General features: G+C 48.9%; 1 protein-coding gene across 1 annotated transcript in view; it reads right to left on the bottom strand.

Annotated features, from left to right (window-relative positions):
- The window catches only part of TNR (tenascin R), a 64,520-nt gene that overhangs the window by 43,065 nt on the left and 9,013 nt on the right, over positions 1 to 12,442 (bottom strand). Inside the window, exons 3-6 of the mRNA XM_006907789.1 lie at positions 10,829 to 11,092; positions 7,527 to 7,642; positions 5,832 to 5,982; positions 602 to 871 (exon numbers count right to left, since the gene is read on the bottom strand). Of these exons, the coding sequence (XP_006907851.1) occupies positions 602 to 871; positions 5,832 to 5,982; positions 7,527 to 7,642; positions 10,829 to 11,092 (801 nt within the window). The remainder of the gene's footprint in view (positions 1 to 601; positions 872 to 5,831; positions 5,983 to 7,526; positions 7,643 to 10,828; positions 11,093 to 12,442) is intronic.

Here is a 12,442-nt window from a genome sequence, read left to right as displayed (position 1 = left end):
GGTGGGGGGCCGCGATGGGGCGGGGGGCCGCGATGACACGGGCTTAGCTCCGCCCGCCGTCACGGGAGCCGGGCTTCCCGTGAGCCTTCCAGGAAGTGTTCCCAGGTGGCAGAGCGAGTCGCAGGGTCTTCGGCCAAGGTCCCCTTGTGGTCCTATAGGTGGGTTTTCCCACACTTCCAAGGCAGCCATTGTGGCAGTGCCATCATCATGGATTCAGAGAATTATTACAATTTCCAGCAAATAGCAAAGGAACATCTTGAGGAAACCACCCCTTTCCTTAACTCTCCCCAAATTGCCATTTGGGCTGGTCATCTGGATGTATAAATGTCTTCGAGATGAAGTTTTCATTTTACAAATGAGACCCCTGAGACCACAGGGAAGAGGCTTGTATCAGGTCACAGGTCCGGCTGGTAGCACAGGCGGGACAGGCACCAGCCACAGGTGTGCTGTCCCCTTCACTGCGATGCAGCTTCAGCAGGGGGCCTGGAACCTCCCAGTTCCTCTACAGCATCTGTGCGGACGGGGATGCTCCCTGAATGCCCCCGTCGCCATGACGACCCCAGCAGCCGGCTCGCCCCCTCCATGTGCCCCTCTGCCTCACCTGTTGTGAACTGCGTGGTCGTAGCCTTGCTCTCGTTGGTTCCGCGGACGGCGCTGACCCACACCTCGTACCGGGAGCCGGGCCGCAGGGCCTGGACGGAGTACTGGCTCAGGGGAGGCTGCAGCCTGAAGGTGGTCCTCCCGCCTTCCCCGCCCGCCAGGCCGTACTTCAGGAGGATGAAGTCGACTTTGGCGCGAGGCGGGGTCCACTCCACAAAGGCCACGGTGTCGGAGACATCTCGGACCAGGACCTGCGTGGGCCCGTCGATCACTGGATGAGAAGGACCCCATAGAAAAGAGAGTTTGAGAAATGAGCGTTTGACATTCGCCCCCTCCCTTCCTCCTGGGCAGTCAGGGGGAGGGTGGGCGTCATCCCATTCTACAGAGGCGGGAATGAGACACCGTGAGAAGGAACCTCTCGCCTGAGGACACCGAGTCTGGCCGTGGAGGAATGGTGCTGGAGCTCAGTTCCCCTGAATCTCGCCTGTCACCGGGCTGTGGCTTTTCAGTGCTGCCACGTCCCAGTTTGAGCAGGGGAAGGGCGTCTCTGCCTTGGGAGGGCCGGCGCTGCCCCGTCTGCAGAACTGAGAGCAGAGAACTGGCTTCCGGCACGTGCCCTGCTGCCCGGCTCGCGCCTTCTTTGAGCCCCGAGGAAAGAGCTGTGAAATGATTGGCCCCATCGGAACATTCGACACTTCCGACTTGGTCGCTAACCAAGGGCATCGTGAGTATCTGAAAGACGTGCCCGCTGGGCCACTCAGCCACCCAGCCAGCCCGGCTGCTAAGACGCTACCAACACCCAGCAGACGGTTGCATTTGTGACTGAAACACGCCTTCTGGGGAAATTCACTCTTCTTTAAAGCAGGACCTCGGTTTGGGGAGAGTCTCCTCTGTGGGCTTTTCCCACCTGTTCTCGCATATTCCAAACCCAGAAGGACGCTGCAGTCACACACAGTCCCTCGAGGTTGCTCTTCGGCGTATGTCCCTCATGAATCTGGCCTCTGGCACTAAGCAGCCGAGGGGACACCATTGTGGGATGGCGTTACCCTAGAAAAGTGGGGTGGTTTCCTAGGGGGCCCACCGTCCATGGTTCCAGCACCCACTCGGGGTCCTGTTGGTGTTGAATTAGACCATGGTGGGGTCGGGGAAGGTGAGAGAATGTAGAAGGGAAACAGAGAAAGGGCTTAGTGAGAGAAGAGAAAATGGTCTTCTCCACCCCTCACGGTATGTCTGCCTGGCCAACAGGCCCGTCTGTGAATTACTCGCTACCTTCTCCAAGAGCAGGCCCAGCTTCCACGTTTACATTTATTATGCGACTACACCCCGCTGGCCAGAGCTGATTGATATTAATATCCTTCAAGGATTTGGAATTAGAGCCAGAGACTCTTGTTCCCTGGTTAGTTGGATTTGGAGCATGAGAGCTGCTGTGGCCATTCTCTATCCTATACGTACATAATAGGAACGTGTGATAAGGAGGCAAAGGTGGGGTGGGGGAGAGGAAGAGAGAGAGAAGATTGGGGGTGGGGAGGAGGTGAGAGAGGGCAGGGAGGTTGGGACTCATTGCCGGGAGACCCAGTCACGTGATTAGAACTGAAAGTCCCCCCCGACCTCCAGTCTATCGATCAATTATGCCTGTGCAATGAAGCCTCCATAAAATCCCGCAAGGACTGGGTCTGGGGAACCAGAACGTTTCCGTGTGTCACCGCACCCCATCCAAACTCCGCGAGGCCAGAGGCTCCTCACCCTTTACATCTCCACATCTGGCTGTCGAATCATATCCTTCAATATCCTGTGTAATGAATCAGTAATCTAGGGAGCGACCGGGTTGTCTGAGTTCTGTGCGCTGCTCTAGCAAATTAGTCGAACCTAAAGAGGGGATCATGGGAACTTCCCATCTGTAGCAGGTCAGTCAGAGGCACAGGTGACAATCTGGATTTGTGATTGGCATGTGGTGTAGGGGGTAGTCTTGTGGGATGAGCCCTCAGCTGTGGAATCTGATGCTCTCTGGGTTGCTAGTGTCCGCATTGAGTTGAATTATGAGACATCCAGCTGGTGTCTCAGAGAATTGCTTGGTGTGGGGAATTCCCCTTGGGATTGGGTGCAGAATTTTAGGAGCAAATACGCAGAGAGAGGCAGAAATGAGCGACGATGTGCAGCTTCTAGATAGAGACAGTAAGGTGATTCTGACTCTCCGTTTCCTGGGGCCCAGATGCATTTGTGCCCTGGGGTTCCAGGAGACGCTCTGTGTCCTTGCAGTAAATTTTCCACCCCGCTTTTCTAGGGTAACGCCATCCCACAATGGTGTCCCCTTGGCTGCTTAGTGCTAGTTAGGAAAGATTTTCTTCCTTGTTACCAGGGAGTCTTGACCAAGACTGGTTTTGTAATCAGTCCTCCTCTGTCTCCAGAATGGAGTGTCTTCCTGGGGACAGGAAGGTCTCAGTCTGACCTTGAGCTTCTTGAGCTTGCCGAGTTGGCCCTTTACCTGTGAACCCCGCCCTCATCCTGGGCCGAGCCCAATCCTGTTCTCTATTAAGCAGCTTAGGATTTTGGGTCAAGCACCAGCCCAAGTGAAAATCACCAGACCACTTTGGTGCCGCCTTGTTTGGGGTTCAAGTCCTGTTTTTCATATTTGAGGTAATAACGCGATTTAACAGAACACATCCAGCTATTTTCGGCATGCCGTATTTCGTGGTTTTAGATAACTTGGGCCTTTTGTATTTACTTTAATTTAATAATAAAATGGGAGAAATGGACTCCTGGCTGCTGTATGAGCATAATGTCTGAAACATAGCAGACATTCAGCAGATAGGTGTTGAGTAATGAAATGAATGGACGATGCTTCTCTGTATCCATGAGAAAGAAGGGGAAGTATTTCAATCAAGTGGAACTGCTTGAAACAAACAAAAAAAGATGTCACAGAAACTCAAATGACCATGCAAGGCTTTTGTCCTTCAACTGTTGAAATGCCCAAACGCCAGTCTCAGTGGACTCCGTGGACAGAATGTGATCGTGTAGCATGGAGAACTCCAGAGGCAGGAGGCCTTGTAATTTGCATTCCCTAAATGACCTGCCTGGAGGGGCAGGTCTGAAAGCCTGATGAGGACTCAGAGCTCCGCAGGAGGGTGTCGGTGTAGGTCAGACCTTAGCAGAAGGAAATAATCGAACGACCGTTTTCTAAAAACAGCGGACAGGGTTGGGAGCCAACCATCTTTTCTGCAGCCTCTGTTGGATTCTGTCTTGGGTTGGCCACTAAGTTGAGATGTTTCGTTACAGTCAAGGAAGTATCAGCTTGCTTTCAACTGAGGCCCTCATTTCAAAACAAACACAAGTCCTACTCAAAATGTAAACTGGAATAAATATCCTTCTTTCCATTTCTTCATGACTCTGTTTACAATGCCAAAATATTAAACTGGGATATTTCTCCTAATTGGAAAAAATTCTGCTTAGGTTTACCACAAACGTCTAGATCAGGAACTTTGAATTTTCATCTCGAGAAACTTCCAAACCAAAAATTACTGCAAATTCTGTAAAAATGTTGTTTGAGCAGGAGACTAAGGCAGGTCTGGACTCTCTTCTGATACTTTGGGAGCAAAATACCAGATGGCTGAAATGTCCTCCTCTGCCCCCTTTTGAAACGTCTCGTCCTTCTGGCCTTCTGTCTTCTACTGGTGCTTCCTTAATGTCAAGTCGCAGAAGTGACCTGGGGACCCTTAAACACTTCGTATCAGAGGAGGAGAGTCTACACCCGTTTTGAAATATCGGCTCTTTCGGTTCCGGATTACCTCGGGGGTCAAAGCTGTGGAACTCTGGCCCCTGGCATCTGTGGAGGTTTTGTAGAGCGCTTTTCGGTTTTGTGGCCATGAAGTCTTTTCTAGAACAGATTGTGATTAGAACTCTGGGTTTAAATCCTTTTTTGGGGGGAGGGATAATACGTTCTTTTTAAAGAACGGAATCTTAAATGACTGTATAAACTATAAAACAGATAAAAATGGAGCCGCCCTGGTTGCAGGCCGTGACGGGCACGGGAGCGGGGGCATTAGAGGCCTGATGTCCACTTCCCTTTGCCTTCGGCTGCTGCTGCCATGGAAGCCCAGTGCTCTGACGGAGCACAGCCCAATACCATGACAGTTTTAAACCATCGCTTTCCAGACTGAGCACGGGCCTCGGCACCTGATGCTGTTTCGTTTGGATCCAACGAGCAAAGTGTGAATCACTAATCCAAAGACATCTCATTACAGAGTGTTGTGGTTCTCTTTTCTGGCCAGCTCGGCCCTCGTCCTGGGCTCATGGCTGGCTTTCTTAGGTGTCGGTTTCTGTTTACGAAAAATAAAGCTGTGCCAAAAGTTGCTTAACCTTCAAGGCTCAGTTTTCCCATCCGTGAGAACCAAAGTGATACCAGACGCTATTTATACTTTTGCAAAATTCTTGGTGAGAGCACACCCATATGCACTGTAACTGCTAATTTACAGCACTGAAGTTGAACAGCCTCTGTTAGCCCAGAAAACAATAAGGCAAAATACGACCCAGTTAAAGAATCGAAGCTAGAAATGCAATGGTCTTGCATGAGATGAACTGTGGGGATGAAATAATAATCAACTTAGGTCATCACCTTGAGCAGTGACCCAACCCGTACTTACTGGTTTTGAACGGCCAGTTTCCTATGCTCTCACTTCCAAGTGTGTTCTCTGTGTGTGTGTGTGTGTGTGTGTGTGTGTGTGTGTGTCTGTGCATGCCAGGTATGGAGCACTCACTCTTAGCAACACAGTGCTAATCACTTCCTGCATTTTATCTGATTTAATCTTTATCTCAATCCAATGAGAAGGGCATTATTGTTCATCACTATAAAGTGAATTAAGGCTTGGGAAGGGTTGGATGATTTTGTCCAAACCTCACAGTAGGTAAGAGTGAGTCAGCTCTTGCTGGTCCCGAAGCTCAAGATACGAGGGACTGACAAAGGAGGCCTCTTGATGAGTGAGGTCAAAAGAAATACACTGGAAATCTTAATGAAGAATTTTCCCCATAGGATTCTCTCCCAGATTTCTGTGCTTAAGGAGAAGCAACGAGGGAGAAGTTCAGCTGAGCATCTGGTAGAGAGGCTGCATCTCCAGGTACCGAAATCGCTCCCAGCTCTGGAGAGATCCTAGCACTCCTTTGTCCCTCTGCTTCTCGTTCTTCCTCCTGAGTGACCTAACGCTAGGCTAGCCGCAGGGAGAGAGGCTGGAGGCACTCACCGGTGGAGACGCTGGCTGAGGTCGGGGGGCTCCGGGCTGGCTCTTTCAGAGCCACCACATTGACAGTGTATTCCTCCCCCGGCTTTAGTCCTGTCTGGTTGAAGGACGTAACATCACTGGGGAGCTGGGCGATGACCCCTCCTTCATTGTTCTGCAGGGCGGGGGAGGGGGAAGCAGAGAAAGCAAAGGAGAAAATCACCGGGAGGGAAAGGTGTTCCGCTGTTTGCAAACCGCGAATTAAACATGGGACCGTTCCTGTTCCCTCCATGCTGACGGCTGAGTGTCTGGGGCCAGGGACAACTCCCATCAGGCTCAGGAAGAAGGCCACCACTCTCCGAGGGTTTGGCAGATGGAGAAAACCCATTTTCAAGAACATTTCTTTGGCCTCTCCTGAGTCTATTGAGTTTTCCAATAAAAATTAGGCATCAGGTGATATAAACTGGCTCTTGCCAAAGATGAAATGTTTGATGGTTATGGTTAATATCTGTCAGATTTTTTGGCATTTATCATGATGAGCATGTCCTTGGCTATTTAGAAGAGGTGTGTGTGTGTGTATGTAAATATCTCTGTGTATACACATAATCTTTTCCAAACTAAGACATTCCATATTTTTTAATCGAACCAGAGCTATTATTTTGTTATGTCTGGAGTTTCTCACAGTGTTATGCTGGGTGCAAATTTGTCAATGTCTTATTTCCTTTTCACCCAGATGAGTTAGGAAAGTGGACACCCAGGTTATTGATTTAAGCCTGCCACCAACTAGCTGTCTGATGTCATTTAAGTTTGCTGAGTCTTAGTCTCTATAAACTACATGAACTGGATGTAAAATGAAGGATCATACTCTGTGAACTTGAGGGTCCTTGGGAGCTCCAACAGTCCATGCCTCTAAGAATGGTAAAATCGTAGTCTTGTTAGCAAAAACTGTGTCATGTATCATTAAGTCTGATGAATGACTGAAGAAATGCTCTTTGATATTGAAAGATGAAGACAGAGAGAAGGAATATGATTAAACATTATACCCCCATGAGTGATATAGTTAGGGAGAGCATCAGTAGGGTCAACAAATCCTGGAAAACCAGAACTAGTCAGGCACCTGTGGCAACCTGGAAATATAAGTTTTAGGATTAATACTACTTCAAAGAATAGAAAGGAATGTCAGGATACTTTTAAACTCAAAGATCGATAATATACTTTGTTTGTAGAAAAAAATTCTCAATTAATAGGTTAGGAAAGGTGTTTCTGTGTCACCCTTCTACCTTTCGAGACTGAAGCTATGCAGGCTGACCTTCGGTGCATCTGTCTGCAGCATGAAGCTGTGGGCTGACCGTGGGACCAGTGAAGTTTGGCAATTCTTATGTCCTAAAGAGAAGCCCCAGCTTTGTGAAGGTCTGGTTATCAGACGTGCTAAAAATCACAGCTTGCTACACCTCAGAGCTCTCTGAGCGGAGAGCTGGGGCTGGTGGCTGCTTCCCACACCCTCCTGTCATCTAAGGCCAGCATGCTCATCTCGGGGTGCTCACCACACTCTTGTGAAAGAAACGTTCCATAGCCTAGACACCCACAAAATGCCCCTTTGCGTCCTTGATGGTGGAGAGAGAGATTCTGGATAGCGCCTTCCCAGTTGCCCCCGATTCCACGCTGAGGGTATGAATATTCCAAATAAGGCTGTTTAGCAGCCTGACAGGTGGGCATCACCTTTGGGATGAAGCTGATCTCCCAGCCGTCGAAGGAGAAGGAGAAGGGCTCCCACTGAACCTCCACGGTGGTCTCCGTGATGGTCTTGAACCGTAGGCCTCGAGGCGTAGAGAGATCTGGAACACAGCAAAGGCGGGTGACCATGTCATGGCTGTCCTTGGCAGGGACAGACAGCATCACCTGGGGCGTTGGCTGGGTGCTCTCCCTCCATGCCAGGGGTGTGCTGGGCTACCCCAATCTTACCACAAGCATGGCGGGTCCCAGGCACAGGGTCGGCCCCCTCGAGTGCGACCCAGGCGCAAAATGTTGGTGGAAAACATGCGTAAACGTAACAAAACACAATCTAGAAACGCTGTTTCATGCTTTTCGTCACATAATAGGTTAATATTAAAATGCAAAAGTCACACTTGCCTTACTAACGTGGTAAATCTTGGCATTTAACGTAATGCCTTTTCCGGAAAACCTGAATGCTGTTTTTGGAGGCTTTAGGATTTCTGAGAGGCGATATAATGGCTAGGGTCGGTGTTCCCATTTCAAACTCAGGAAAAGGGAGGCACAAGCCCACTTCAGAATAAAGACTGGGATGCTTTTCTGGGTCCTCTGATGTGCAGTAAGAGTGTTGTGTTTAGCTCAAACCACCAAGTCTTGGACGATCTAGAATTTCCATTTCACGTCCGTGGCCAAGCGGAGGCACACCCCGGGGACGAGAGCGGATCCTGGGGTCCTGCTCGCCTTCCACATCTCCTTTCCTCCATTCGTCCATTTTTATTGCTCTCTTCTCTCCCGCACTCACCTTCGCCTCCTCTGTTTTGTTATTTTCCTCCTCTCTTAATCTCCCTCTTTTTCTCCGCGGACACACGCACACACGCCCACACGCACACGCGCACACGCACAGGTGTAGCGAGGTGGAGGTACGTGCTCTCATGTGGTCTGATTATCACCCTGAAACACGTCAGCGTCACACGCACACTCACAGCCACACGCACACACACGCATGCACACACGCACACGCACAGGCGTAGTGAGGTGGAGGTACGTGTGCTCTCACGTGGTCTGATTACCAGCCCTGAAACACGCCCGTGTGGCTTTTCTCAGCTCTGCGGGGAGCCTGCACCCGTGTCAGCTGTGCGTCTCACGAGATGTTCCCCTTGGAACACAGACAGATGTTCCCCCTCCCTCGCGCTTCTTGGCTGAAAGGCAGGGCTGATTCGGAGCCCACTTGAAGGCGTGTCAGGTGAGCTTACGTGACTTTGTCCTTGTCACCTGGGAGCGTGCCTGAAGGGATGCCCTGAATTGGCATAAGAAACGACACAGGACATGGAAACCTGCACGTGGATCAGAGAGAGGACGCTTGGGAGTCGGGCCCGGCGCTCGCCGTGCTGACTCATCCCGGAGCACAGCACGGTGGGGAAAGCCGCAGATGGTGACCTCCCTCTCAGGTATTTAAAACTAGTTCTCAGGCCCCAGAGGAATTAAAAAACAAACAAGGTCAAATATAAACAGAGATAATTATAGGCAAATTAACAGAGTCAGCATTCATAGGAAGAATCCAACGTGATAACGGGATATTTGTCACCTGAAAAGACAAGATGACTTTTTAACTCCTGTTCCCTCTTCCTGTCCCTATGCTTGCATCTTTCAAAGCTCCGTTCAAGTTTTTGGGCCTCTGTGAAGCCCCCAAGCCAATTCTTCCTACTCTGACTTCCCCCTTTCCTGAATTTTCATGGCATTTGTCACCCAAATATTATTTTGTCATTTGAGACCTACATAAAACAGACTCCGTATTTGGTGATAAGTCCCATTTACTGACCCGGGAGACTTATGTTTCATGGTCCCTTCTTGTCCTGGTTCCTTGCTACTACTAAAATCTCTGTGTGATAGGATTAAAATAAATGTTTGGTTTTCGTGCTCCGTTCCTGGTACACAGCTCCTAAAACCCTTGGAATCTCTGGAGTAATGAGTATGTTTTGTATGATTGTGAAATAACTGGTGGCCGGTCCCCCTAGGTCGTCTCCAGAACAACCAAGCTGTGATCAGCGGTTCTGCCCAGAGAGGTTATGGCAGCTCTGCGCCCCTCCCCCACACCTTGCCCTGTGCATCTCTCCCATCTGGCCGTGGCTGAGCTGCATCCTCTAAAACAAGCCTGTGATAGTAAACAAGGCACTTTCCTGAGTTCTGTGAGTTGTTTGAATGAATCGTCGAATCTAAGGAAGGATTGTGGGAACCCCTTGAATTTATAGCCAGTGGGGTCAGAAGTATTGGTGACAACCTTGGGACTCGTGACTGGCACCTGAAGGGGAGGCAGCCCTGTGAGACCGAGCCTAGACCTGTGGGATCTGACGCTGTCTCCAGGTAGAGAGTGTCAGAGTTGAACTGAATTATAGGATACCCAGCTGGTGTCCCAGAGGTGGAGAAGAGGTGTTGGGAAAGATGATGTAAGAATTCAGAGGCGTATAAAGGAAAAAAAAAAAAACAACAGAAAAAAACCAGTGCCTTCCTAGTCTACTCCTTAATATAGTTGATGTTACCAGTTGGTAGACAATCTTTTAAAATTTCTCTATGCTTAAACGAACATACAATATTTAGATATAGACGTATTGGAGTTTCCCCCCTGTTTTAAGTAAAAGAGAAAACATCCATTTCTTATGGAGAGAGGGTTAGCTCGCTCTCTGTCTCTGGCTCAGTCTCTCTTTCTCTCTTTTTTCTCCCCATTGACTTTTTCTAAACTACGTTCTAGAGCCTCGACTTCTCTAACCAAAGGGGACTATCGAGATTTTTTGCTAAACAAAAGACTATCAAGAAATTACACCACCTCTCTTTGAGGAGAAGTGGGCGTGGTCAGTGGTGGTCTCACGTAAGGTCCCCCCCAACCCCGCACTCTGCTCCACCCTTTATCATCTGTAACATACCGTTTAGCACTTTTGTATTATACGCCCTGTTTCATTTCTCCTGGTTTTGAATCTCAAACTAGATTTAAAGTCTGTATAATTCTGACACTTTTCTTGATTTCTAATCAGATGCGAGCTTATGACAAGTCGGAACTTGATGATTAAAGTACGTTTTGTCCTTTGGTTCTATAATTAATAGGAGCTGGCTGAACTCGGAAACTGTCTTAATCGAAAGTGCCTTTTTACTGGTGTCCCTTCCTGAGTGGGTCATGTCAGAAGCCCGTCCCCTCAAGAGCAGTGATTATTGCAGGCATCCCCGAAGAATTAAGAAAAGACATTACGTACTATCATGAATGCCCATGATCTCATGTGGGAGAAAAGGAAAATGGAACAGGATGGGGAAATGGTACGTACGGGTGGCCACCTTGGCAGTGATGGGAAGGCTGAGGATGTTGCTAATGACAGCGTAGACGCTGATGGTGTAGGTGAGACCTGGCTCCAGCTCCGTGATGGTGACACCACTCCAATCTCCAGGCACCCGCTGCTGGAGCTGGAGGCCCCCTGGGGCCGTCGGCTGGTAAGAGATCACATATTCTGTCACTGCCATCGGCCCGTCCCATTCCAGCTCAATGGACCTGTCGCTGATACCAGCCACTCGCAAGTCCTCTGGAGGGGCAGCTACCGGGAGGCAATACACAGATAGCATGAGCTCAGGGGACTGCCTTCTGCGTCCCGATGCAAACTTCCTTCCTCACATCTCACCCCACGTGCCCTGTCTGTACGTTCTGCCCGGCTCAGTGGCCGTGGGCGGTTTGTAACTCCCCTTGTGGACAGGTTCTCTCTCTCTGCTTAGCTCTCCCGTTTCCCCAGGGCTGAGAGTCAGCGCTGTGATGGGGCCCCCTCCTACTGGCTCGTGAAAGTTGACTGTCAAGTGTTCAGGCATTTTGCAAGACAGCTGTTGAATACAGCCATTACGGAAGATTACGTTTTATAAACTTACAATTTGGTAAATTATATTAAACACAAAGGTGGTAAGTACTCAAAACTCATCACTTTATTTATGCCCTTAAGATAATTTACGTGTGCTGTGTCTCTCTGGTGGAAAGGCTATATAACTGTGTTCTACTGCGTAGCTATGGCCAACCCCACCTTTAGTGATATCATGTCGGTAGTTTGCAATTGGCCACAGAGGGAGTATTTACACTGCGGAAATTGGCCAACGTTACAAAGCAGGGCTTTATTTTTTTCCCTCAGGGAGCTGGATGTTAGCTATTTGGCAGCATACCACTGGGCAACATTTTGGGAAGTTTAATAAGTTATTGTCACGAGATTAACCTGGGAACCAATATTTGATTTTGCAAATAGAAATAAAGGCTTATTCCTGGTTATTGTGTAACATGTGAGAAGCCAAAACAGTGAGTCCCGGGTAGCGTGGGCTGCTCAAGACATTCGGTAATCCTTTATTTTTATCATTTTCTCTGGTAAAAAAGGACTGTTTAAGTTTTGAAAGAAAGGTAACTTGTGTTAAATTAATTTTTCTTAGCCTTGATCTTGGGGATAATGATAAAGAAGCATTCTTGAAGGCTTTGCTTTTCTCTCTTGTTCTATTTTTCAAATGCTATTCAAAGAATCGCCAAAGATTAAACCTCATTGAAATAGCCTTTCATGTACGGTTCTCTTGGGAAGTGAAGATTCACCAGAAGTGTGGTATTAAATTGAACCTTTAAGACCAATTAGGAGACTAACTCCAGTGTGCCTATAATGGGGCCTGCCCATAGAGCAAATCAAAGATCGGGCCAATATTTCAATAGTCATAATTAACTTACAAATTTACATGTAGTGGAGGCTTCAGTGAGTTTAAGAGTTGTCTTTAGTTTTGAATTTCTCCTGGGAGAATTTTTGCTCTTTCTCCTTTACAAGAGCGTAGGACAGAGCCAGCTGCGGTGGCTGCACAGGACCAGTGAGCAGAGGGTGCCTGAGCTCTCCGCTGTGTTCACACGTGCCCCTCAACTCCTCAGCAGCAGCAGG

Source organism: Pteropus alecto, unplaced genomic scaffold, assembly GCF_000325575.1.
Source record: "Pteropus alecto unplaced genomic scaffold, ASM32557v1 scaffold101, whole genome shotgun sequence".
NCBI classification, from domain to species: Eukaryota; Metazoa; Chordata; class Mammalia; order Chiroptera; family Pteropodidae; genus Pteropus; species Pteropus alecto.
The sequence above is the reverse complement of the archived record's forward strand: the minus strand, read 5'-3'. Positions and strand labels throughout refer to the sequence as shown.